This window comes from Rhodamnia argentea, chromosome 6, assembly GCF_020921035.1.
Source record: "Rhodamnia argentea isolate NSW1041297 chromosome 6, ASM2092103v1, whole genome shotgun sequence".
Lineage (NCBI taxonomy): Eukaryota > Viridiplantae > Streptophyta > Magnoliopsida > Myrtales > Myrtaceae > Rhodamnia > Rhodamnia argentea.
Window position 1 is genome coordinate 7,968,146 of NC_063155.1, and position 26,781 is coordinate 7,994,926.

The window sequence follows — 26,781 nt, forward strand, 5'->3', positions numbered from 1 at the left end:
AAAAAAGAAAAGAAAAGAAAAAAAAAACCAACAAAATTAAAAAAAAACCTAAAAAAGTTATTAAACATTATTAAAAATTGTCTAGGTCAGTATCAATCGTGTCACGTAGAACAATCGGTATCTACGTCCGAGGATTTTCGATCAAAATTAGACGGATAGACTCAATTGATACGCTCGTGACTTTTTTCGTACTTTTCTCAATTTTCTTTGTGTCCCCAGCAAGCCATCTATCTTTCCCTCCAACATCATTGCTTTTACCACCCTCTCGTATCAACACCAACCTCAACTATAAAACCCCATCTCTCCTGCTTCATATACTACTCCAATACTACACCAAAGCACTAACAAAAACTTTCTTCAACCCCACTTTGATTTACTCGTCCTCGTCTACCCCCTCACCCATCACTCGACCATGGTCTCCGAGAAGCCGGCGGTCCAATCGAAGCACGTGTGTGTGATCGGGGCAGGCCCGTCAGGTCTCGTGGCGGCCCGGGAGCTGCGAAAGGAAGGCCACAGCGTGGTGGTCTTGGAGCAAAGCCACGACATCGGTGGCCAATGGCTCTACGAGCCGAACGTGGAAGGCGAGGACCCCTTGGGAAGGGACCCATTCCTCAAGGTCCACAGCAGCATGTACGAGTCGCTGCGGCTCTTGTCGCCGAGAGAGATCATGGGCTACAGCGACTTCCCCTTCTTGGTGAAGAAAGATCGGGACACGAGGAGGTTCCCTGGGCATAGGGAGCTTCTGTTGTACCTTCAAGATTTTGCGGAGTGGTTCGGGTTGAGGGAGTTGATCAGGTTCAACACTAGGGTTGAGCATGTAGCGATGGCGGATTACAGCGAGTTCGGGACAGATTTGAGGTGGGTTGTGAAGAGCAAAGAGATCATCACCAAGGGTGACGATGAGAAAATGGTGGAGGAGGTCTTTGATGCTGTGGTGGTGGCGACTGGTCATTACGCTCATCCAAGAATGCCTTCCATTAAAGGTAACTTCCTTCTTTTGACAGATCTCTTTTTGCTCTTTTGTGTCGCCTTGAGGGAGAACATGCTCATCATTTGATCTTCTTTCACGCTCTTGTCGAGTCAAGGATCGTGAAAGAAAGTTCTTGACTTTCGCCACCTTTTGACTGCACACAAACATGATTAAGACGCCGTTAGTTTACCTAGTCTTCCCCCTTCTTTTCTCCTTGTTTCAATCTTTGTTTTGCTGTGGAAATGACAGGAATGGCTACATGGAAACGGAAGCAATTTCACAGTCACGTTTACAGAGTCCCCGAGCCGTTCCGTGACGAGGTAAGAAGGGAGTTTGGCAATGAGAAAGTTGTTCTTAGAGAGGGCAAAACCAATGCAATGACACTTCTTTTCGATTCCGGCTCACCGTGATTTACAGGTTGTGGTGGTGGTTGGTAATTCATATAGCGGCCAAGACATATCGATGGAGCTCGCGGGAGTGGCAAGGGAAGTCCATCTCAGTTCCAAATCTCCTGACATTACAGAAGGATTGTCCAAAGTCCTTGATAAGCATCGCAACCTCTGTCTTCGCCCTCAAGTAAGGCTTGTTTGATCACGTCTGCATGGTTTCCTTTTCTTTCCTCATCTTTTTTCACGTTGAAAGCATCCTGTAATGTACCCGGCATCGAACTTTTTCCAATGCTCCATCAATGATAATTGCAGATAGATTCACTCAACGAAGACGGAACGGTATCGTTCCTCGACGGTTCATTTGTAATCGCCGACACCATTCTATACTGCACCGGGTAAATTTTTTTGGCAAGGCGAAAGGAAACATTTTTACACGCAAGATTTACTAAATTTTACTCAGTGTTTCTTCTCTTTTCCTTTTGATTTTGCAATACTGTTGATACAATATATTGCTTTACGTAGAGAGATGAAATGAATAATTATAGGGACATACCAAATGAATCATGTGTCGTGTAGGTACTCCTATGCGTTCCCATTTCTTGACACCAAAGGGATTGTGGTGGTGGATGATGATCGAGTGGGACCTCTCTATGAGCACACCTTCCCTCCTTCCCTTGCTCCTTCTCTGTCCTTTATTGGCATCCCTAGAAAGGTATGTACTAGAAATTGTCCCTGTTAGCGTCAGCTGTGCCACGTAGGATGGCCGACGTCCATGTCAGCGATTGCTAGCTAAAATTGGCCGGATGGACTCAGATGAAAATGTTTAGAACTTATGTTACAAAATTAAAAAGGTTTAAGACTGAATAATAGGTTTAGGATTTTTTAGACAATTTTTCCTATCTTCAAGTGTTCTATTTCATCCGGGTCTTCTAAAACTTGGTTTTCGACGCAGATCATTGGTTTCCCTTTCTTTGAGTCACAAGCCAAATGGATAGCTCAACTTCTGTCTGGAAAAAGAACGTTGCCCACATGGAACGAGATGATGCAGTCGATCAAGGACTTCTACAACTCCATCGATGGCGCTGGATTGCCGAAGCACAACACTCACGACATAGCAAATTTCGAGGTAAACCGACAAAAAACATCATTTGCTCGCCATCTTGTCCTCTTCTATGTTGAAATGAAATCCGTTTCGGCAAGGCTCATACCAGTTTGTGTTTTGGTGCAGTATTGTGAGAAATATGGGGACAATGCGGAGTTCCCCCATTTGGAAGAATGGAGGAAAGTGCTTTGCCTGTCAACCGTAAAGAACATTGCGGTGAACCTGGAGACGTTTCGCGATTCATGGGATGAAGGCGATGAGAAGCTGCTCCAGGAAGCATTCCAGAGCCCTCACTTCACTCAACTCGGATCACAAGTCCTAACATTTCAATCCCAACCCGAACGTTGTTGATGATTAAGGCCAAAGGGTGATGCTTTTGTCCCCCTCTCATTACAAGATTATCATTCGACAAGGCAAAAAACTTTGGAGTATATCATCTGCAATGATGCCCTGATCGAATAGAAATTACAAATCTCTGGGGCAATTCCTATTTTTTCCCATATCCAATTGGGAATCCTCGAATATGTTCATTTCGTAATTCATCGATAATTAGTATCATAAACAAAATCAAACAGATAATGAGATATTCTTATTTCCCTTTGGAGAATGCTGCTTCCTCTTGGAGACAATAACTAGGTGCTATTTCTCTACCGGAGATTAGCTGCATTAACGGAATACCAACCAAAAAGTGTCTTTTTGAGATGCGGCTTTGTAACTTCAAGACAGAGCAGACAAATAGCACTTGATTTGCCTTGACTGAGATGACTCATGTGAACTGGCTTATGGCGTGGTCACTTTGTCAGCCATTTCTTCTGTCCCGTCTTTTCTCGGTGCCCGGATTCACGAGGCAAACAGCCTGGAGGGGTGGGAACTGCAGAGAAGAAAGTCTTGCCCGGACTCAAGTCGCCCCGCGATGCATGATAGTCACTGTGTTTGATCCGGTACATCATGGACTGAGTCCTAAAAAGTATTTTCCGTTGGGAAGAGACTCCGATGCCATTGCTAGAAAAAATCTTATAGGCTTATGAGTGCAAAATGTTTACAAGGGCAAAGGTGCGCTCAACTGTACATTAAGATTGGAACACACGATGCGGTACAATTTGAGGGCGTGTTTTGACAAATACTAAGGTTAAAACACAGGAGATCGCGAATATGTACAAAATGTCCATTCATAGCATGCAATAAGGACGCACAAAAACATATAGCGTACACACATCTTGTAAACGACGTGATTGAAAAACTAGTCATGAATGGAAACTGGTGAGGTGAATGTCTTTTCATGGACCTTAGCATAACAGAATATGCTGTGATCAGATGTGCAATAGACTAAATCACTAGATTGGGTCTAGACAGGGGATACTATCCCATCTTAGCATCTATGTTCTCTTTTTCAGTTTTCAAAAAATTTCCCTTTTTAGCTCCATATTCAGCATATATGTTCTTATCAGCAATAACTACAAAAGCAGAAACGCCTGTACTATTATGATTCTAATTCTTTCTGTAGAGGTAAACTAAAGCATGAAGTACAATTATTACCAACAGAATTTGCCTCATCTGGACTTAATAAAGATACCTTCTACAACGTTTTAATATATATATAAAGAGGGGGTGTCAAACCCTCACAAGATCGACACGAATTGGGGAATGAGAGGACATGCAGATGTAATTTGTCTCTCTTAGTCCAGCAGTTCAGAAGTTCCCATGATCCTGTGTCTCGTCTCATACCCTATAACTCCATGCATGCATTGTAAGAAGTTCAAATACAACTTTCTCGACCAACTTGAAACTTCTCATCTCCACACAATCCCCTTACCCCTAAACCTTGCGAGTGAAATACTCTTCAAAAATCCAATAAATAAAAAAAATACTCTTCAAAATGGCTTCTTTCCTCTGCTCCTGTCAATGAGCCCCTCGACCAAGAACCTAAGGGAAATTGACAATCGGAAGATGCTAAAGCCACCACTTTCATAAAATATGAAGAGATTCTAGAAACTCTCCCTAAAGAAAAGGGTTGAAAAACCAACTATTTCTACCAGTACCAGGGTTTTTGGTATTACCCAGTTTTTTCTACCGGAATCATGTGGACTTGAGAACACTTCATCGCCTTCCCCTAATGTGGCACAACGTGGCTTAAGGCTTTTAATCTATGCCATAGTTAGAGCACACCAATTTGATCCCTCGTCACACCCTTTGCTCAAAACGAGTCCTCGTATTTGCGCGCCTTTCTTGGAATTCCAAGCTAGTTTGAATGCCATTCACTCTCCCAAAACTACTTTCGAGTTGTTAACGATAAAAGAGAGATTATTTTATTTCTAAGATTAAAATAAGTACTTATAGACTTAGGGTTAAGCCTAGTACAATTACATATCTAACCCCAACTTCCTAATATTCTAAAGTAATGAACCCAACACCCCTCCCCCCTCAAATTAGAGCCTACATATCAAAAAGGCTTAACTTATGACAAATATATGAAACCCGTCTACATCGAAGAGGCTTTGTGAAAATGCTTGCTAGTTGCTCTTCGGAACTTGTGTGCACCTACCGTATATCCCCACAGTTCACCTTTTCCCGAACAAAATGACAATCCACTTCTATATGCTTTGTTCACTCATGAAACACCGAATTGTTAGTAATATGAATAGCAGATTGATTATCACATTAGAGACTAGATGATCCGGTCATAGATAGTCTAATCTCAGCTAATAACATACGAACCCATTGAAGTTCACCTGTAACATTAGCCATAGCACGATACTTGGCCTCTGCACTAGATCAAGAAATAACAATCGCTTCTTACTTTTCCACAACATAAGATTACCACCAAAGAAGATACAGTATCCCGAAGCGGATCAACGATACCTAGGGCAACCAGCCTAATTTGCATCAGAATATCCTGTCGCCTCCAAAGACTCGGGGTTAGAATAATCAGCTATACGAAAATGGTCCTGATTATGGAACACAAGCCCTTGACCCGGAGCTCCCTTCAAATACCGAACAATTTGTAGAGCGGCTTACTAATGAGTAGTACAAGGAGAGCTCATAAATTGCCTCATCACAAGTAATGGTAAGAAAATTAACTTGCTTACTAATGTGATATCCTAAATTTTCGTCGGTTTGTTTAGTAAATAAGACAGGTTATGTAATGAAGTTTATGTTGTGAGTATGAGATTACAAGAAGCTAAATGAAGTGTCCTTTGAGGTTCAATGCAACAGTGCGAATATTTTGATAATGGTACGAGGTTTTTTATCCGGTTGAGTTAGTCTCGAAATTGAAGCGCAAACGGAACACCACATTCCATGATCGACCCTTCCCCTATATAAACCCCCTCTATTCTCTCTTCTCTCATTCACCCCTTCCCTTGGTGCGAGACACCCTCCTTCTCTCCCTCGTAGGTTTTGCCCAAGAGACCCACGCCCACAACGTCGCCTCTCTCTCGGTCATTCGAACTCGTCTCGGTGGTGACGGCGACGACCACCACTCCTCGACCTTAGCCCTCACTCTCATCTAGCTCCCGTCCCCTCGCTTGAAGCTCGTCGTGTCCTGTTTCGGCCTTGGTGACGCGCGCAATGCCAGGAAGGAGGAGAAGAATCCGAGCTCGTTTTGATGCGATTCGACTCATGTTTTCTTCGTACGTTGACTCTAAGGCAAGTGAAGCCCTTAACTCTCTTGCTTGACCATGGTTCGTCGCCTAATTGGATGCGATGCGATGTTTCGGAAATGGGTTTTCAGAATCACGAATCGCTTGGCATGTGGGGGAAAACTTGATTTCTTGAACAAGCCATTGCTTAAACTAGAGTATGTAGGTCTTGGGCAAGTTGTCTGTGTGGATGGATCGTGTTGAATGTCGTTGAAACTACGTGAATTGTGTGCAGTCTTATTGTGAGTATTCAGCCTTGGAGCCATGTGGAAAGTGAGGTGTACTCTAGCTTGTGCGTTGAAATGGAGGAAGTTTGTGGTGTCTTGTGGGATTGAGAGATCCTACTTTGTTGTCAGGTTGCATTACGTGTAAGTATCCAAGCATGAGTCGTCTTGTCTGATGTGTGTGGACGTCTTATCTGAGGCTGCATCCGAGATTGAGAAAATGTAACAAATCGAGTGTCACACCCCCGTGTTTAAATGAACATGAACATGACATGGCCATCCTCGTACCTAAAGGACGCAACCTCGTATAGAAACCAACATAAGCTTGATATCAAATATATATATATCCAACTATATATAGATATAGACATCTATCTAAACATAAAGTTGGCTTCTCCATCAGAGTTTCTACAATCCTCAAAGATATTTACATATCACCACTCGACTAAACCCAACGACTAACAACATATATGTATACAACTTCTCTTAGGTCATACCCAAAATCTGACTCCCAAAAGCCCCCGACGTTTGCGCTCTCGTTCTACTTGCCGTTGACTGAAGAGCTTGAAAACATGTAAAAGGAATGGAATGAGCAACCACAGCCAATTGAGTAGTACATATCTCTTCTAAGCGGATCGAGCACTCACTATGCACAATAATAATATCAAAACTCTAATTCACATAAAATGAATAATGTCACTTTAGCTTAACGATATATATACATATATATACCATAAATATTTCATTAGTCACCAATATAAAAATCAATGGTCAAGTCCATTGATCAATCTCCATCAAACCAAAGATCAATGGTCCATTCCATTGACCAATCTCTTGCTCATATGAAACCACGATCACAACATAACACCTAGTGACAAGGCGACCAAGATTCCCCCCTTGGTAAGGTCTTCACCTATTATCAGCCGGTGGTTCGGCCCCAAAGGATATCCTGAAACTGGTATGCATACTCAAAAACCCTTAACCGGGTTCATGGCCATAATGAGCATCAAACCGACATTTATTAATAATCCACAAACCAATCCAGAATCCATTTCATAAACCAGAATATATCTCACAACTATTTCGGATAAACCGGGTTCACAAATCGAAACACATTTCACAATTCATTTCGTAACACATTTCTCAAGTGGTTCGTACGTATCAAAACGCAGTAAATGCTCGATCCAGAATTTTTATGCAACAACCATGCCTTTAGTGTTCATAATATATATCAAATCCGTACCGCCTTCAAGTTATGACTTTATAAATTCATAAAAGAGAAAGCATCACTCACTTGATATAGCCTAATTCAAATCTCGAAAGCTAATTTAGGCCCATGAACTCGAATCCTATCAAATTAGCGAAAACCGGTATCACAGTCAAGCAAAAATGCTACCGTAACTACGAATCGATTAAGTTAAGCTCATTCGCTAATCAAACTATTCCTACGTGTTAATAAAATGCCTATTCGAATTGTATAATCTAAACTATCCGTAACGCGTGAGCGTAAAACTTCAACTATATGGCATAACTTCGAAACTATTCTGATCGTACTAACAAGGGGCTCGAATACTTACTAGATGCTGAAAAACGCAATTGATTCGGCTTGATTCTTGACCAAAACGAATTTATTTCTATCGTTCTTCTTCTTCTTCTCTTTACGTTTTCCTCTTCCTATTTTCACGAGTGAATGAAGCACTCGCTCTTTTTTATAATCTTGGCCGAGCACCGTTATTTGAGGCGGTGACTTTTTTTTTTTTTTTTTCAAGTCAAATGGTCTACATACCACATGGCATCACAAGGCCCAATATCGGGCCAAATGTCATATGCACATATTACATCGAGAATCCCATATGCCCGTGTCTTGACAAGGACGTTGACATCCGCATGTGCCCGGATAATACCCCGTGAGAGTCGGAGGGAAATCGGGAAGCCCACAGCCTGTCTCCCTTTAGAATGGGATAAATGAGACCTGTGTCTCTCGGAAGCCTTGGAGTATGGGGAGAATTCCTATGGCCGATGTCCCATGAACGGAAAGCCGAGGTCTATATCCCTCATAATCGAGGCCTATGTTCCTCGGAGACGAAATTAAGGCCTTTGTCCCTAAAAAACCATGGCTTGTGTCCCATGAAAACTCGATAACGAAGTGGAAACCGAAAAGGATGCATTGACTCTCGTGCGTGCTCATTTGCGTGTGAAGTTAAACCGCACAATGTGTAGAGTCATTATTGGTTCTCATGCTTGCCATTCTCGTTTTGCATGCACTTGTGATTATGTGGCCGCCGATTGTTTTCAGTCTCTTAAGTTTCCGCATGCGCCATCTGTTGTATACATAATATCATATTAAACCAGAGCATGTTAGCAGTGATGATGCCTTGGGACATCACCACGGGTCTTACAACTAACCGGCGATACCTCTTTGGATCATGAAGAAGTTCTTCATTTTCATTATCAAGCCTCACTCCAAAGTCCATAGGTGCGTCACGAGGCTTAGCATCATGTAAGCCAACCTCCTTAAGAATGTCAAGAGTATACTTTCGCTAGGAGAGAGCAATACTCCCATTAGCATAGGTAACTTCGATGCCAAGAAGATATCAAAGACGGCCTAAGTCTTTAGTGTTAAACTCCTTCTCTAGAAACCGTTGTAGTCGTTGTACACCGTCAACATCACTTCCTTCGACAATGATATCATCAACATAGACAACAAGAATAATATACCCATTTGAAGATGACGTGTTAAATATTGAGTGATCCACACTACATCGATGCATGCCAAAAGTGATAACCGTATCACCGAAGCCGCCAAACCAAGCACGAGGAGATTGCTTAAGTCCATAAATAGTTTTTCGCAATCCGCACAACTTCTCCCCTTGTCCACCGAGATTGAGCAGCCAAGGTAATAACAATACAGACGTAAGAAATTTTGGCCACTGGAGAAAATGTCTCATCATGGTCAATACCATAAGTTTGAGTATAGCCCTTTGCCACAAGACACTCTTTTAAGCCCTCAATTGAACCATCTGGATGGCATTTGACAACAAAGACCCAGTGACAACCCACCAATTGTTTATTAGCCAGCAACGAAACCAGTTCCTAAGTTTTATTATGATGTAATTCACCCATCTCTTCCTCCATAGCACGAGCCTAACCTAGATAGGCCAAAGCCTACCGCACACTACTCAGCACAGACACAAATGCAAGGGATGACACAAAGACAGGCATCCGAGGGCTTAAGTTATGATAAGAAACAAAATGAGAAAGAGGACACTGAGACCGAGTACGGTGAGCAATAGGAGAATTGATAGGAGAAGGTGGAAGAGGATCGAAAGCCTGGACCAGAGGTGATGGCGGTGGAATGCTCGCGGGTGGAGAGGGACGACCCCAAATAGGGCAAGGACCACATGAATAAACCCGAAGAGAAGTCGGTCTCGGCGATCTTGGATCTAGTATAGCATCATTAGAAATAACAGGCGGTGGCTCTAGCTGAGACGTATGTGTGGAGAGTGGCAAAAGATCCATGGTTAATGGTGCTTGAGGACGAACATTACCAAAAAATGCTTGATCCTCAAAGAAAGTCACATCAACATAAATATACTTCCAATGACAAATAGGACTATAAGAGACATACCCTTTTTGAGTACGAGAGTAACCCACAAATATACATTTTTCAACACGAGGTGATAATTTGTCCAACCCAAGAGATAAAGAATAAACAAAACAGATACCTCAAAATACAAGGACCACAAAGAACGATCGGGATAAAGAAGAGCATAAGGGATAGCTCCTTTCAAAACGAAGGACGAAAGACAATTGATAAGATGACATGTTGTAAGAAAAGCATAGCTCTAAAAAGACTTAGGCTTATGAGTGTGAAGTAGACAATGCGCAACATTCAAAAAATGATGATTCTTACGTTAAGCAACTCCATTTTGTTGCGGAGTGTGAGCACAAGAACTTTGATGTAAAATACCATGAGATTCAAGAAATGGAATGAAGGTAGAGGAAGAAAAATATTCACGACCATTGTCTGTACGCAAACACTTAACGTAATAATTATACCGAGTACGGACTTCATTATAAAACCGGCGTAAAGAGTGAAAAACTTCGGTATGATCTTTTATTAAATATAACCAAGTAGTACGAGTACAATCATCAATAAACCGACAAAATAACGAAAGACCGAATGAAGACTCGACTAGGACCCTACATATCGGAGTGCACTAACTCGAATGGCTGGGAAGCACAACTCAAAACACCAAGGGAAAAAGGCACACGATGTGTTTGCCCAACCGACAAGTTTTGCAATTAAATTGAAGACCCGAACTAGATACAAAAGGAAAACGTCAAAGTATGTCTGCCGATGGGTGACCAAGGTGACAATGCAACTGATAAGGATCATCCACGGCTTTATTATGAACTGTTGTAGTAGTAACAATAATCTCAAGGTCCAAGATGTACAATCCACCATCCTCTCACCCACCACCTATTCGGCGTCCCGTCTTCCGATCCCGAAGAATACACGAAGATGAAGAAAAGATAACATCGTAGTCAAGATCACGAGTAATAAAACTAACGGATAATAGATTGTGAGAGAAGCGAGGAATATGGTAAAAAAAATGTAAGGAGACAGAAGAACTCAATGATACACAGCCCGTACTAGTTAATTTAGACTAAGAACCATTTGCTAAGATAATCGATGTAGAAAGAACGGATGAAGTGGATGTGAGAAGATGAGAATCACTAGTCGTATGATGAGTGGCACCCGAATCAATAGCCTAAGGATGAGGAGAAGCTATACGGGATAGTAGATAGGTAGGATCATTGTTCTGTGCTAAAGTAGCGGTAGGATCGCAGACAACACCACTCACACTCTATCATGCTCTGATCAACTTATCCTATTCTGCATGAGTCCAGTTTACCATAGCCTGTCCAAAAGAGGATCCAAGTGAAGGAGTCCGAGGTTTAGCATCAATAGAGACATGTAGACCCTGCAGCTAAGAATGGAGGTCATAACAATAATCAATAGTATACCCGGAAAGTTGGCAATGAGTACAAAAACGATTCCCTCGACCACCACCTCGAACTCCTCTAGAAGCATTATTACTACCACCACGAACAACACCTCGACTCTAAAAATCACAACCACGACCACGGGGAAGAATGGCCAAAATTCCAATGCCTACAACCATTAATACGACCACGAGTACCTTGACCTCCACAAGCCACCATAGCACTATTGTCCGACATTGCTAAAGTCTTGGGACCGGAAGTGCAACGAGCAGCCCAAGAATATACTTCTGCAATGGAAGGGAGAGTGCTCCGAGAGGTAATCTGTTGTCGAAAGGCATTGTGATATGGACCAAGACCGCAGAGAAAGAGTACGGGAGTATGGTCATCATGTCCGCTTCTTGTTGCTGCATTTGAGTAATCGTGGTAGCCAATGGAAAATAAGACTTAAGGCGCTAATACAAAAACGCAAAATGAGCATAATATTCTATCAACCCAGCATCACCAATTTTGGCTTCAAATAAAGCCTCCCACATATCACAAACTCGACTCATATTATTCTGTCCGTAATATAGTGAAGCGCATTTTATCCATACTTCATGCGTTGTCGCACAATCCATGAAAACATGGCTAATAGATTCAGCAATACTTCCCCATAATAGTGCACGCAAAGTAGCATCAATGAACTTCCATTCTTCTAGACTGATCGAATCTTCAAGTGGTTCTTCTTTAAGCCATCTAAACCGACAACTAGCATAAATAAAGGCGTAAAGGGCCATTGACTAAGAAGGATAATCGATACCATTCAACTTGACCAAGTTATTGTGTAAACCTGTCATACTATGATAGGGGCCAAAAGATCCCGAACTCGAAGAAGCACTAGGGGGAACCAACCCCGAAACAATATACGAAGAACTTTGATGAATCAGTAGACATCTCCACAAACCATCAATCACTAGGCAAATTCACGTCAAAGTATCACTAGGAACTTGACCCGCATGTAATCCAATAACACACACCACCTATCAACGAAATCAGCAAATTTAACCCCACATATCACTTCCAAACTCTCAGCATCCACACAACTCACTCCAAATTCAGAACACCTAGGCTCTTTTCAAGTTTTCCATCACACCAAATTCAGAACACCATTCACACCACTCAGAGCAACAAAATCAACAACAGCACTTCGTAATATCACTTTCACTTAAAAATTACGCACAAAACAGTACATAACAGTTGAGCTTCAGAAACTGACTACCATTCGTGAAGAAGAACCACTTGAGGACACTGATTTCTAGGCTCTCCGACCTAGATGACCTCCGACGATGCCAAAGCTAGGCTCGCCAGCCTAGGAAACATTGAATCTGGGATCGACAGCCCTAGGCAATGTTAGGCAATGCCGGCCCCGGGTTTGCCGGGCTTGGGCCACGCCAGCCTAAGGTCGCCGGGACCTAGGCAACGCCCGGCGAGGTCCGATTTGGAGTCGCCTGGCCTAGGTGATGTGAGATCTAGGCTGGTCGGCAAGATTTACGATGGCTGGAGGCTGGTGGTCTACGGTGGTTGTTGTCGATGGTGAGTCTATTTTCTAGGGTTTAAGTTTTAATTTCGCTCCGATACCATGTTAACGATAAAAGAGAGATTATTTTATTTCTAAGATCAAAACAAGTACTTATAGGCTTAGGGTTAAGCCTAGTACAATCACATATCTAACCCCAACTTGCTAACATTCTAATGTAATAAACCCAACACAACTCATATCTCTTACACTGCACTGTTGGATTCCATCACTAAGAGTGGTTCAAAGATAGTTTATGTAGCTAGATATGTTAGTGATGTTCTCATCTCTCATTGAATTTTCCTGGCAGAGAAGGTAAACAAGGGAGAGAAAGAATCAATTTCTTTAGAGGAGGCGTTTGAGAAATTTTGCAGAGGGTTTCTCTTGCAAGACCCTTTTGGGATCATGTGTTGGGATATTACAGAGCAAGTCTAGAGGAACCAAAGAAAGTGCTTTTTCTTCAATTATGAAGATGTAAAGAGAAACACTTCAGGCCATGTGAAGTTATTGACTGAGTTCTTGGGTTTGCTATTTTCAAAAGAACAAGAAAGAAAGGGAGTAGTTCGGGAGATAATATGATATAACTCTGCAGTCTCAAGAATCTGAGCAGCTTAGAAGGCCACAGGAAAGGAATCTTTCGCGTGACTCCACTTATGAAGAGCGAAGTGTTGGATTTGATGCATTCTTCAGAAGAGGCAAGGCAGGAGAGATAGCAAGGACCGCTTGACAGCTGAGATATGAGTCAGCGTCTCAACCAAATCGCAGTGCAGAAATTGGCCTCATTATGACTTGAAATCATATAGATCAGCAGCCCAGAGTAAGGAGAGGAGATGTTGCAGCAACTGTATGCGTGGTAAAAATTCCAAACGAGCCTCTAGTGATAAGGCCATATCTTCGCTTTGCTTGGTATATACTTCGAATAATGTGCTGTGGAGGATTTGCCCATACCTTTCCAAGTTCATTCTAATCTGATTGTCTACAATCATTATGGCATGTATCTCCCTCTATCAATCTGACTAGTTATGTCTCTTTTTTGGTTCTAACCAGCTGATCACAGTGTCACTCCTAAATTTTCTCAACCTCCATAGAGGATTAATTCACAGCACACATATATTAAGGTCTCTTATTAGGTCCACTACCGAAGTAAGAAATTCTTTACCCATTCACTATGGGATAGTTGACATGTGGAAAGATTTGGTCACACAGCTAGCACACGCTATTAATCCAACGGTGAATGTGAAGGGTATTTTTACATCAGCGGTGGACCAAGGGATAATTCATATATTAAACATAGCAACAGTAGTATCCCGAGTTCTATGAAAATATTTAGCATGCTTACCTGTGGGACAAGAAGAACAAGTCCTCCGAGAGGGCTGAGGGATGGACACATTCTGAAAGGGAGCAATAAGTTCACAATCTTCATCTCATCTCTGCAAAAGAGCAAAATATCTTCACTTCAAGTCCTCACAGCCTGTTATGAACCCACAAGCATAAACCAGATTCAGTGCAAATGGAAGAAGCTCCAGATAGTTCAAGCAGGTTCAATGAACTTTATATTGAAGACAAGGACCAGACTCAGCTACTAACCCCTCACTGAAGCCTCTATGAATTCCACTTTCCGAAAAATACATCTGGTGTAAATTTATGATGACAATAGGTTAAGCTCCATTTACAAATTCCCACCAAATTTCCTGGGAAAAAAGAGGTGGACACAAGAGCAAGCACTTTCTGACATCAGCTGTAACGGGTGGTATCACCAGTGATCTCTGCAGGAACATGAGCCTCCGGCAAAATGATGGAACTGATTTCTGTCTCGAAGGCTGATCTCCCTCTTATACAGCAATGACACTAGCTTAAAGAAGACATGGCAGTCTTGACAGACTCTAAGATTCTTAACTATTCTTATAGTTGATCCAGGAGGAGATTTCGTAAGGCCAAATGCCAAAGCAATTTTCTCACTGTGAAATGCAACGGAACTTTCCTTTTCCTCTTCCTGAATGTCATACAAGGCCAAGCCAGTATTTGCAGCATAACCAACCTGCTTCAGTTCCTTCCTTATGTCCTCTAGCAAGTCACATACCTCTGGTTTTAGACAATCTGCTGCAATAAACTCATAAACTGCATTTCCAATTTCAATTGAGCTGCATCCAGCCACTTTGGCAATTCCTTTTTGGTTCATCACTGCCCTCAATTTCGCTATTTCATCCCACATAGAATCCTGAGCATATATGTTCGAGAGCAAAACATAATTTTCCGCATTTGTGGGCTCCAACTCAAGGAGCTTCCTCGCAGCATACCTGCCCAATGGAACATTACGATGGGTTCGGCAAGCACCTAGCAGAGTCCTCCAAATGATTGGATCTGGTTTCAAGTCCATCTTTTGGATTATACATAGAGTTTCACTAAACAATCCAGCTTGACCAAGTAAATCTACCATACATCCATAATGCTCAAGTCCCGGACACAATCCAAACTCCTCCTTCATGATCCTGAAGTACCTCTTCCCTTCGTCAACAAGACCTTCGTGACAACAAGCGCACAATATGCCCAAAAATGTGACACCATCTGGCTTCAGATTCTCCATTATCATCCTAGAGAAAGCCTGTAAAGCAGCTTCACCACATCCATTCATGGCAAAGCCTGAAATCAAGACATTCCACGTATAGACATTTTTTACTCTCATCGCCATAAAACCCTTCTCCATCTCCATCACAGCTCCACATTTAGCATACATATCCACAAGAGCGGTACCCAAAAACTCATTCAAACGTAATCCATGGCAGTCGATGTACTCATGAATCCACTTTCCGAGACTCAAAGCCCCCAAATGAGCACAAGCTGATAAGACCCCCACCATCGTGACCTCCGTTGGTTCGACCCCATCAGCCTGCATGTCCCTAAACAAATCGAGAGCTTCCACGAATTTCCTATTATGGGTGTAACCAGTAATCAGCGCATTCCAAGAAACAGAGTTCCTCTCACCCATCTCATCAAACACCTTATGGGCATCCCCCATCAACAAACAAGAACTGTAGAAATTAACGAGCGAAGTACCCACGTAAACATCGCCACCAAAATTCGCCTTGGCCACATAAGCGTGCACGGATCTCCCCATCTCTTGGAGGCACAACCGCGCGACGGACTTGAGGACCGGGGCGAACGTGAAAGAGTCGGGACGCACGCCGACTCTCTGCATGTGGATGAACACGAAAACCGAATGAAGGTGCTTGCTCTGGCCCGTGCAGCGTCTTATCAAGTGCCTGCACAGCTTACTATCGATCAAGTCGCCGAACCGGAGGAACAGAGGGGAAGACGAGTCCCACCAATCCGAACGGACGCGACTCTCGACGAGACTCAGCAGAGAGGATTGGACGACGCGCCAAGACGGCACCGGGCTCGTGCGGGTTCGAGCCGCGGGTGGCTCCGTCAAGAGGGTGCTTCCGCATTCCGGCGTTCGCGATCGGGTCTCCGGCGAAGCCGACGCGGGATGGTAAGCGCGAACCGGCGAGCCGCGAGTTCGCCCGACAGTTCCCGCCGCCGGACGACGAAATGGAAGAAGAGCTCGGGAGGTCCTTGTGATGAGGCGGAGAGGCCGGTTCATGCTCTCGGTCCTCGAGTAGAGGAGGTCTCGCGGCGACTCAAGGTTTCGACGACATTTCCAATGAAGACGGGGAAGAAGCTGGGTTGCACGCTATGTGTTTGAATCCCAGCGTCGCTACTTTTGTATTATTGAGTTCTAAATGATCGAATTGGATTTTCGCAACAACCCAAAAAAAAAAAAAGAGAGAGAGAGACAAACACACACAAAATCAATTCTCCTTTTTTCCTGAAATCGAGAACCGGATTGGCGTCCTCGAAAATCGAACCGAACCGGTGAATACGAGCCGATGCAGGCAATTTCTGATTCGGTTGGTCCGTATTACCCATTCCTATCTATATCAACTGATGTTCCTGTGTACAAGAAGAATGTGATAGAACCCAAAGCAAAGGAAGACAAAAAACCAAAAAAGCATCCTCCTAAGTCCTAACATTGCTCAGAAAAGATTTTCGAATCAGGTCAGAGGGAAGAAGGTGGTGAAGAGGAGTGAGAACGGTTGGCCTGACGGCTTGATGCCCTGAACAGCATGCCCAGCACCTCCTTCATGTTCGGCCTGGCCTGTGGCGACTCGGCCGTGCACCGCATCCCGACCCTCAGCAACTCGCACATCTCGTCGGCGCCCTCCGCCAGTCCCGAACCCATGAGCGCGACGGGGATGATGGACCGGGCGGACTGGCGCCCGCTCCCCATTACCCTCTTCGCCCACTCCACCAAGCACTCCTCCCCGCCGTCCACGGCCCGCCTCCCCGTGGCCAGCTCCATTATCAGCACTCCGAAGCTGTACACGTCGCCCTTGGGCGTAGCTTTCCACGTCTGCCCATACTCGGGCGCCACATACCCGATCGTGCCGGCCACCACCGTGCTCACATGGCTGTCCCCGGCATCCACGATCCGGGCCAGGCCGAAGTCGGTCACGTGGGCCCTCCCGCTCTTGTTGAGCAGCACGTTGCTCGCCTTCACGTCGCGGTGCACTATAGGAGGGTAGCATTCGTGGTGCAAGAACACCAGGGCCCGGGCCACGTCGACCGCCACGTTCATCCGCCTCTGCCACGTCAGGTGCACCCGATCCGGGATGAGATCCTCCAGGCTCCCTCCCTCCATGTACTGGTACACCAGTATCTTCTCCGACCGGTATAGGCACCAACCGTAGAGCGGCACCAGATTTGGGTGCGGCCAGTCGAAGCGGTCTCCGCATAAGACCTCCATCTCGGCTTGGAACTCTTTCTCTCCCTCAATGCCTTCTCTTTGGAGCTTCTTCACAGCCACCTCTCTCCCGTCCGGCAACACGCCTCGGTAGACTGTCCCGAAACCACCCTTCCCAATCACTTTCTCATCCGAAAAATTGCTGGTCGCCTTCAGAATGTCACCATAAGTGAATGCTCGCTTGACTAATTGGATCACCGGAACCGACTCGGATAACCAAGGGGACGAACTGCTCGAGCTAGATCCGAATTCGCGGCGGTACTTAATTTCTTCCAGCAGGTATTCGGGGAAGTCAAGCGGGCTCTTCACCGACGAGAAGAGCACGAATAAGAAGATTCCAAATACCAAAAAAGCAAGAACCAGAGCAAAGAGTACTAGAAAGACGCTGAACCTCGGAGGCTTCTTTAGCCTCGGCCTGGATGTCGTGTTGTTCGCCCACGGATAGTGCGATTGATTAGGGAAAGACAAGAGGACCAACAGAGGGTCGCCGAGGAAGGACTCCTTCTCGAAAGTGGATAACTGCCCGGTCGCGGGGATCACACCAGATATCATCGGATTGTAGGAAACATTGAACTCGCTCAGCCCTGTCAAATTGTTCAGGCTCACGGGGAAAGTGCCGGAGAAATTGTTGTAGGACAAGTCGAGATTCTGGAGGCACAAGATCTCGCCTATTTCCGACGGGACCTCCCCGGAAAACCGGTTGATGGAAATGTTCAGAACCATCAGGGGCAATTCTCCTATTTCCTGAGGGAGCTTCCCGGAAAAGTTGTTGTCGCCGATGTGTAACATGCTAAAGTTACGCATCTTGCCGATATCGGAAGGAATCTCACCAGAAAGCCTATTCCCGCTGAGCTGAACATAACCCGATATTTGATACGTCCTGACCAATGTACCGGGGGTGCATATCGCGAACAGCCCGACTCCTTTGAGCAATTGGTTCCATAAGTTCCGACATGTTCTCCTGGAAAGAATGGCATACACGAAACTGAAAGGAGGATAATCTGCAGGAATCCATCTCTTCATAGATAAGCACTCGCCCGAGCCCGGTATGATCCTGTCAGTTTGCTGGTTTGATTCAAAAGCAGCCTTCGGGTTTTGGCCTATATTTGATAGCTCCGGTGGCATATGTCCGGAGAGCTTGTTGTCGGCCAGGTTTAACCATAACAAGCTAGAGCAGTTCCCAATTTCTGGCGGAATCTCGCCTACAAGCTGATTATTCGCCAGCATCAACCACATAAGAGAGCTCAACTTTCCGAGGCTCGAGGGGATCGTCCCAGTCAGTTCATTGAAGGAGAGATCGAGCGCCTGGAGGAGCGGAAAGTCGCCGTACTCCAAGGGTATGCTTCCGTTGAACTGGTTGAAGGCGAGAATCAAGAACTTCAAACTCGGCATTCGCGACACTTCAACAGGTAGCGGACCAGATAGATTATTGTAGCTCAGATCTAATCTGACGATGTTCGTCAGATTAAGAATACCAGACGAATACAATCCGCCAGTGTAGGAATTTGTGTGCAGTACTAGATACTTGACCTGGGTGAACTTCCCAAGAGTCTCTTGTATTTCACCCCCAAAGTTAATCCTGCTCAAGTCCAAGAAAGCCAACCTCTTCAAGTTGAGCAGAGATTCGGGAATATCTCTCGAAAAGCTGTTGTTTCCTAGAAACAATGCTTCGAGACCGGTGATCCACCCTATCTCTGGCGGAATTTGGCCCGTGAAGTTGTTTCCCCAAAGATGTAATATGACCAAGTCCCGGCAGTTCGAAATGTTTCCCGGAAACTGCCCCGAGAAATTATTTCCGGACAAATCCAATACTTCTAAACTGCAATTATCCGTAAAACTCGATGCGGGGATACTTCCGCTCAAATGGTTGTCGGAAATAAGGAACTCCTGAAGCCTTCCAAACCATTTCCATATGTTCCCGCTGAAATCATTCATGCTCAAATCAAGATACCGCAACTTATAGCACAGATCGAAGACGTCCTCGATGCTACCGGTGAGATTATTCTCCGAAATGTTCAGAACCACCAAGCTGTTGCAAATTGCGGGAAAGCTGGTCTGAACTCCGCCACTGATGCGATTCTTCGATAAATCAAGCGTCTGCAGGCTGTTCAAACCAGTCAAGTTCAGTACGCCGTCCAGGATGTTGTGTGACAAGTTGAGGTACACGAGGCTGTTGCAGCGGCTCAAATCAGCTGGAATCTGCCCGCTGAGGGTGTTCTTCGAGAGATCGAGATGGGAGAGCTCTGTCAAGGCGGAGAAATTCGAGAACAGGGTTTTCGAAATGCCATTCTCGGAGAGGTTCACGCCAATGACCCTATTGCTGTCGGAACTGCACTTGATGCCCGTCCAATCACACGGGTTCGAGCTCGAATGATTCCATTCAGAGTAGTAACCTCTGTTCACCTGATTGGACTCCTCAAGGAATGATTTCAGATCCAACAGGACTACTCTGTCCGTGTCCAGAGAATCTCCAAGAACAACGCTAACTGCTTTTTAACGTAGAACAAGAATGCAGTAAGTACTCAATACAGCATCATCCTCGGGAAGCGAAAGAAAGACCTTTTCTATTCCAATCTGCGAATTTCGAAGGAAAGCAATGCGAAAACGCAAAAAAAACACACAAAAAAAAAGCGGGAAATTCAGAGAGATTCATGATCAGTATCTTCAAGGATTCTACAACCCACATGCGATATGAGGCTAAATTCCGAATTTTACCATAAAAGACTGGCAGTTCAAGAATCAGGAAGAGTTTGAAAGAATTACCTCCGAGAAACACCAAGAAAGCAAGCAGGATGATCCTCCATGGATCAGTTTCCTCCTCTAACATGATAGTCACCAGCAATCTCTCCTCCTCCTCCTCTTCTTCTACTTCTTCTTCTTCTTCTTCTTGGTTGAGCTATACAGTTGTGATCAGGTGCAAGAATCTAGTCACAAACATGCCGAAGGCGAATAAACGAAAAAAAAAAAAAAAAAAAACCTCGAGGATGTTTCAGTTCCAATTCAATATCTGTTGTAAAGTCGAAAATATTCGAATTGCCGTTGAAGCCCAGCGCCTGCATGTAGACCAAAAAGCACCCAGTCTTGGAGCAAGTGCATGTTGGCTTCTTCCAATTCTTGCTTTCTTTAATCTGAGGGAATAAAGAACAATTGTTTTCACTATACAAATCAGACGCAAACAATGGTCAATCTCTCATGGTTTTAGCCGAGAAAGAATACAGGGACAGAGCAAAGAAGAGATTTTTTATTTTTTTTTTAAGGGGGGGCAAGGTCGGAGCTGTTGAGCCGCCCACGTTGACCCAGATTCTGATCTGGCTTTTGACACAGCAAATGTGTTTTTTTCGTTCTTTCTGAAATCATTCTAGAAATGGGTTTGTTTTCTTTGAGGCTGTCTGAAATCAAGAAAAGTCTGCGCTGTGTTCATAACGTGGAAAAGAGAAAAAGCCGAAAAGGGAAAGCACAAATCAGGTGGTGCTTGTGCTTGTTCATGCGTTCCTTCCCAAGGACACTAAAGAGGACAATTTTCATTTGAAGACTTCCAGTCCATGCCACTTTAGAAAAGCCACCCCTGGTTTTAGATTTTATTTTATTTTATTTTTTTGGCCGGAACCCCTGATTTTAGAATTGAGTTAAATATTTATGATAAATTTACCTCAGATTAATTTATTAACTACCAAAAACTCAAAATTTGTACACGATGAATTTACTTTTCATTAATTTTCGTTAAATTAGATTAATACTACGAAAAATTTCAAACCGGTACATTGATGACAAACTGCCTGGTATACTCGTCAACTGTTACGTGTTATCCAACTCAATAATTTGAAAGTAAATTTTGACGGAAGAGGGGCAAATTTATCATAGGAGTATTAGTTTGGGGTTTTTGGTGGTCAAAAAATTAGTTCGAGATAAATTTATCACGGATGTATCGGTTTGGGATTTTTCATGATATTAAACATTTACAATTTTCCATCACCATGAATCAAAACTTTGTAAAAAGTTTGGAGAAATTGCAAGATATCCCACTTCAAGTGCGGAATTTTCCAGGTATTAATTCCATGTAATAATGCACGCGTAAAAATTTATCCGAATAGATAACGACAGCTATCGGAACTGCGAAAATTCGTCGATTATCTTTTTTTTCTTCTTTTTTTTTAAGGTAAAATCCAGGATGATCCTTTCGAGTTGGCAAAATGGTTATTACTCGTCGATTTTATTGGCTTCTTTGACGGATTCAGCAGAGCCAACGTCAAAGTGTAATGCAAAAAGGTCCAAAATCCCATGTCAGATATGAATCTGGAAGTCAATTAATCCGTTTCGTTTACGGGCAATTGCAGCAAGATTAACACAGAAGATAAGCCAAAAGGACACGGAAACAGAACAAAAACAGGGGGACAGATCTGATGTTCACCCAGGATTTCTTGGTTTTTTTTTTTTTTTTTGTCGGCACAGGAACGTGCCACGTGTCTGAATCTACAGCACGGGGACAAAGGAGGAAGTTGGTTTGTGGCCGTTTTCAGAGTCAAAGGACATGTTAAACAAATCAAAGCAAGCATGAGATGCCAAGCCCTTGAGTCAATGGCTGACCTGGATTTTTGAATTTGTTCTTGTTATATTCCCTTTATTTTTTAGACTTTTTCCCTTTTTGGTTTACATTTAGACCGCACTTGCCCCCCACTAGTAGCTAACTAGCTCCAAAAAAAATCCTGAATTGATATATCTGTCACAAATTTATCCCGAGTTAATTATCTATGTACCTATGATAAATTTTACCCCAAACTAATTTTTGAATCACTAATAACCCCAAATCGGTACACGCATGACAGATTTACCCTTCGTTAACTTCTATAAAATTTTACTATGAAATTATTGAGTTAGATGACACTTGACAACAACTCAATTGATATAGCACGTAGAAAAGTAAATCTATCTATTCGCATGTGCTTTTGAAGAATGAATTGTAACAGCCTTCGGATCATTAAGCTCTATGAACCAAACTCCACTACCAATAGAAGTAGAAGGTCTGCTCATAAATGTCCGAAAATCTATTTATTCATCTCCCTCATTTTTCTCACGGACTCGCCATATCAACTCGGTTATTGACGTGCGTCATTCAGTTCAGCAATCTCACGGTAAATTAACAAAAGTTAACGGAGGATAAACGCGTCACGCGTGTAACAATATAGAATTTTTTGTGATCAAAAAATTATTTTAGATAAATTTATCATATATGTATCTATTTATGATTTTTGATGATTCAAAATCAATATTGAATAAATTTCACGTTCTTATATTAATTTGGAGTTTTTCATCTTATCATTTAACAATTTGTGGTCTAGTAGTCACATAGGATCAGGTGGCCCTTGATTGAAGAGTACTGCTTCAATGATGAAATGGCCGATATTCTAGTTTGAAGTTTCCATCGCACGACAAGTTGATGTGCAACATCCCTCGTCTTTTGAAAAATCCAATAATTTTCTAAATGATGAACAACCTTTTCTTTGTGATTGGTCGCAATAGAACATGGGCATGTTTTTGAGCTGTCCATTCTTCGTGGTCGCATTGAAGGTCCGAGCACTTTGTGTATATCCACACAAGACCAAGAAAAATTTACATTTATTACCGATAACAATATATATTTGAACGTTATTGTTAACGATAAAAATATTTTTCGTTGGTTAATTTTTATAGTGAATTTTAGGAAAAATATTTTTTAAATTTTTTTATCCTCCACAAAACAAACGAAGCCGTAGTTTTCTATTCATGTGCTTTTTATACTCAATGGTGATGGAGTGATTAGGATGGAATAGAGAGGATTTGGTAAATTTGTTTCCATTTCTAGTCGCACGTCGCGTCATCACGCTCACTCTCGAGATAATCTCACATAAAATCCTAACCTTTTTTCCCCGTGAACACCAATGTTTCAAATTTTTTTATACGTCTCACCAATACCCGTACTCGTACCATTTACCCAAAAGTACTTTTCGTCCATATGGCTAAAGGGCATGCGTGATCGTTATACATCCGACTAGGCTGCTTTTGGTGTCGTGGCAGCCCACGTCCATTGCCACGTCAAATTCGTTTATTTGTTGCTGTTCGCGAAAGCTGCCACGTCGGATTTGTAAGGGATATTATGGATGGAAGTTTAACGGAAGGTATTTTCAAGTCATCGTATAAGTTGGCGAAATTGGCCAATTTTTTTAATTTTTTGCTTTGTTCAAAGAAAGAAAAATTTGACATTTTTTATGGGATTATCTTTTGCCCTCAATTTAGTGTATTATTAGTCATCTAAAAATCGGGGGTGGCACGGCATCTTAGGTGGACTAATTTCTAAGACCACTCTCCACGTCAGCTTTAGATAGGACTCGTTTGGTCTTATCACCAAAAGTGTGCACGCAATGGATACGAGAGACCCACTTTAGCAATTTTTCGAAAAGTTTAAGGGCCTAATTTAGTTTATTCTGGTGACCAAATTGATAAGACCGACGAGTACTTCAAAAAAGCGGACAAGAAAGCAAAAAAGATAAGTATGCTAAAAGTTTGAAAATTTATCACAAAAGTATAATTAATTAAAAATTTTAAAAATTATAATCAAGTCATAAAAGTTATCGTCGAAATTCAATCGAGTTTTAAAATTTTCAAAATGTGCAATCAATGAAAGGATTGGATTTCATCAATTTGACAAATTATAGGATTTGATTGTATTTTTTGAAAATTTTAGGACTCATTATACTTTCATGACAAGTTTTAGGATTTTTGAGGCACTCATCACAAAGAAAAATTAGAAAAAACCTAAACCCCAAGTAATATAATGGGTTAATATCACGGAAAATCTTAAATCGATACACATGTGATAAATTTGCCCCAAATAATTTTTTTAACCACTCAAAATTTCAAATTAGTACACTTGTAATAAATTTACGCCAAATTAGTATACATGTGACAAATTTACCCTCTGATTAGTTTTCGTTAAATCTAACCATCAAATTGCTAAGTTAGATGCCATGTAGAGTTTACGGATACACCAGTTTGGGATTTTTACCTTTTGTTTGTCACAAGTTTATCAATTCGGAATTTTTCATGGCCTTAATATAATTTAACAGAATGTAAATTTGTCACATGTGTACCAATTTGGGATTTCTTTGGTAAAAAAAAAATAGTTTATGGTAAATTTGTCACAAAAGTTCCAGTTTAGGATTGTTGGTGGTCAAAAAAATAGTTTTAAATAAATTTATCACGGATGTATCGGTTTGGGATTTTTCATGATAAAGAAAAATAATTTAGGATAAATTTGTCATGGATATACCAGTTTGAGATTTTTCACGATATTAAGCCTAATATAATATAGTCGCCATGTTAAATAATTACTATATACTTAATAAATAGTTATCCGATCTTCAAAGAATCGATTATATACGACATCAAAAGAACAGCCCAACATAAACTCTAGAGTTTCTTTATTTATCCTCTTAATTGAGTGTTTCGATGATACTTCATTTTGTCCATGTGGAAATCTTGCGAGCGAAGTTTCCATTGGTCGGTCAAATCGACTGGACACCATTTAACCGATTCACACGTGTGTGTGCGTCCGAGCCAACTTTCGTGAAAGCTACTCCGAGCGCAAATTCAGTCCGAAACGCCAAAAACTTAACCATCAAAAGATGGCTCAAGACGTTATTTGTTTTTTTTTTTTCAACATATTAGCGTTGTTGTTATCTTTGCACGGTGATGGCGAACCTAAGCACGCACCGCCTTCCGACAAAACCGTAGCTACTATAAATAAAGGTTTCGACATGTGCACATCGCCGATGAGGATGTGAGTTGCGAGTTTCGGTGATTGACCGCCGATTGCGCTATGATGTTACGACAAATCCGTTTTTCTAGAACGAGCATGGTATACCAAGTTGATCTTATATTTCAAATTTGTACCGGATTATCACACATTGTGATTAGTTCTGTTTTGATGTTATGTACCTTCTTTTTAAATAAAATGAAAATTTTCTTTTGACCAAAAAAAAAAAAATGGTTCAAGCCAGTCAAAATCCAAGTTTGGACCAGCAAAAATTCCCATCTTCATTCCATTAAAGCAACGGCCGGTCGTGAGATCAGATTCGGGGATTAAAGAAAGTGTTGAGCGATGGCATCAACGAGGTTTCCGGGGGTCAGCAATTGCTGCTGGGTGTCTTCTCTTCTGTCTTTGGCCGACAAGATCCTTGAAAATTCAGATGTTGAACCAATGTTCTCGATAGTCCAAGAATTCGTCCCTCGTGTGGGAAAATTTGCTAATTTTTGACCGCATCAACACGCCAGAAGAGCATGAAAAACGAAAGAGAGACCCGTGAAGAACGAGTTGATGACGATCGGACCAGAGCTGTCTTTACTATGGTCACGGTAAGTCAGTCGCTGCGTGCGAAGTGTTCGTCATTTCGAGGAAAGAAGGATAAGAAAAGCGAGGAGGAGACCTTCAGCACACGATGATTCGACTCGGATGGACGGCAGGACAGTCCCTTTTCGAGATCGTCTAGGATTTTTTGCATTCTCGACGTCCCCCTTTATCCCCGCCTCCTCCTTGCCCCGGCCCCCGGGACTCGTGTTCGCCATCATGGGACGGGGGTTTCCGCGACCAGCTACCCATGTCTGGCAATTGAAGCCCCGTTTTCCGGCCGGCGGCCACCACCCTGTTGAAAAAGGTTTCCGAAATTTTGTTGTTTGCGAAAACATTTTCTGTCCACTTTTTCGTCGTGCCAGACGTTCAAAAATGAAGTTATTCTCGGAGTCCATTCAACTCGGTGGAAACTCAGTGAAAGCCTACGTGAGACTAGGAATTTAGATGACAGACCGAGTCCAAGCCCGACTCCCCAACCAAACCCAACCCAAGATCCCTGGGAGCGTTACGAGCTAGAATCATAAGATCTACAGAAAGAACATCAGAAGCACTAAACTTGCGTAATCGAAATACCAAACGCGCAATTCGTTCGATAGACGGATCGAGTTCCCATCGGTTTTAAGTTCGAGTTCGACTCTTCCTGACGCCCTGATTTTTCTCAGCTCACCGCCTAAATTTCACAATATACCCGGCACCGACCGTCTCCAGC

The 26,781-nt window shown here is 42.8% G+C and overlaps 3 protein-coding genes across 5 annotated transcripts; 1 reads left to right on the forward strand and 2 right to left on the reverse strand.

Annotated features, from left to right (window-relative positions):
- Positions 1 to 281: 281 nt before the first annotated feature.
- LOC115741911 (flavin-containing monooxygenase FMO GS-OX-like 9) lies at positions 282 to 2,947 on the forward strand. The gene is made up of 7 exons (XM_030675939.2): positions 282 to 983; positions 1,220 to 1,290; positions 1,388 to 1,546; positions 1,672 to 1,754; positions 1,936 to 2,071; positions 2,312 to 2,485; positions 2,588 to 2,947. The coding sequence occupies exons 1-7, from the start codon at positions 413 to 415 to the stop codon at positions 2,810 to 2,812; spliced, it is 1,419 nt and encodes a 472-aa protein (XP_030531799.1). The 5' UTR covers positions 282 to 412; the 3' UTR covers positions 2,813 to 2,947.
- On the reverse strand, positions 2,838 to 16,567 carry LOC115741873 (pentatricopeptide repeat-containing protein At1g08070, chloroplastic-like). 3 transcript variants are annotated; one of them, XM_048281511.1, is made up of 5 exons: positions 14,476 to 16,567; positions 14,228 to 14,359; positions 4,330 to 4,384; positions 4,079 to 4,299; positions 2,838 to 3,463 (listed from the first exon to the last, which is right to left on the reverse strand). In XM_048281511.1, the coding sequence occupies exon 1, from the start codon at positions 16,487 to 16,489 to the stop codon at positions 14,642 to 14,644; it is 1,848 nt and encodes a 615-aa protein (XP_048137468.1). In that variant the 5' UTR covers positions 16,490 to 16,567; the 3' UTR covers positions 2,838 to 3,463; positions 4,079 to 4,299; positions 4,330 to 4,384; positions 14,228 to 14,359; positions 14,476 to 14,641. The 3 variants fall into 3 exon arrangements, with proteins under 3 accessions (XP_048137468.1, XP_048137467.1, XP_030531751.1); XM_048281510.1 differs by having other exon boundaries at positions 14,228 to 16,567; XM_030675891.2 differs by lacking the exons at positions 4,079 to 4,299; positions 4,330 to 4,384 and having other exon boundaries at positions 14,228 to 16,567.
- A 257-nt stretch (positions 16,568 to 16,824) lies between these two features.
- LOC115741857 (probable LRR receptor-like serine/threonine-protein kinase At1g74360) lies at positions 16,825 to 20,916 on the reverse strand. Its single transcript, XM_030675878.2, has 2 exons — positions 20,453 to 20,916; positions 16,825 to 20,175 (listed from the first exon to the last, which is right to left on the reverse strand). Exons 1-2 carry the CDS (start codon positions 20,514 to 20,516, stop codon positions 16,946 to 16,948), a joined length of 3,294 nt encoding a protein of 1,097 aa, XP_030531738.1. The 5' UTR covers positions 20,517 to 20,916; the 3' UTR covers positions 16,825 to 16,945.
- Between the last annotated feature and the right edge of the window lie 5,865 nt (positions 20,917 to 26,781).

Bases quoted from the DNA above. Each gene is read 5' to 3' on its own strand.
- LOC115741873 (XM_048281511.1), bottom strand. From the start codon at position 16,489: ATGAACCGGCCTCTCCGCCTCATCACAAGGACCTCCCGAGCTCTTCTT.
- LOC115741911 (XM_030675939.2), top strand. From the start codon at position 413: ATGGTCTCCGAGAAGCCGGCGGTCCAATCGAAGCACGTGTGTGTGATC. The intron at 984-1,219 runs GTAACTTCCTTC...TGGAAATGACAG, and splicing joins AAGAATGCCTTCCATTAAAG to GAATGGCTACATGGAAACGG. The intron at 2,072-2,311 runs GTATGTACTAGA...TTTTCGACGCAG, and splicing joins TTATTGGCATCCCTAGAAAG to ATCATTGGTTTCCCTTTCTT.
- LOC115741857 (XM_030675878.2), bottom strand. From the start codon at position 20,516: ATGTTAGAGGAGGAAACTGATCCATGGAGGATCATCCTGCTTGCTTTC. The intron at 20,176-20,452 runs GTAATTCTTTCA...GTTAAAAAGCAG, and splicing joins TTTCTTGGTGTTTCTCGGAG to TTAGCGTTGTTCTTGGAGAT.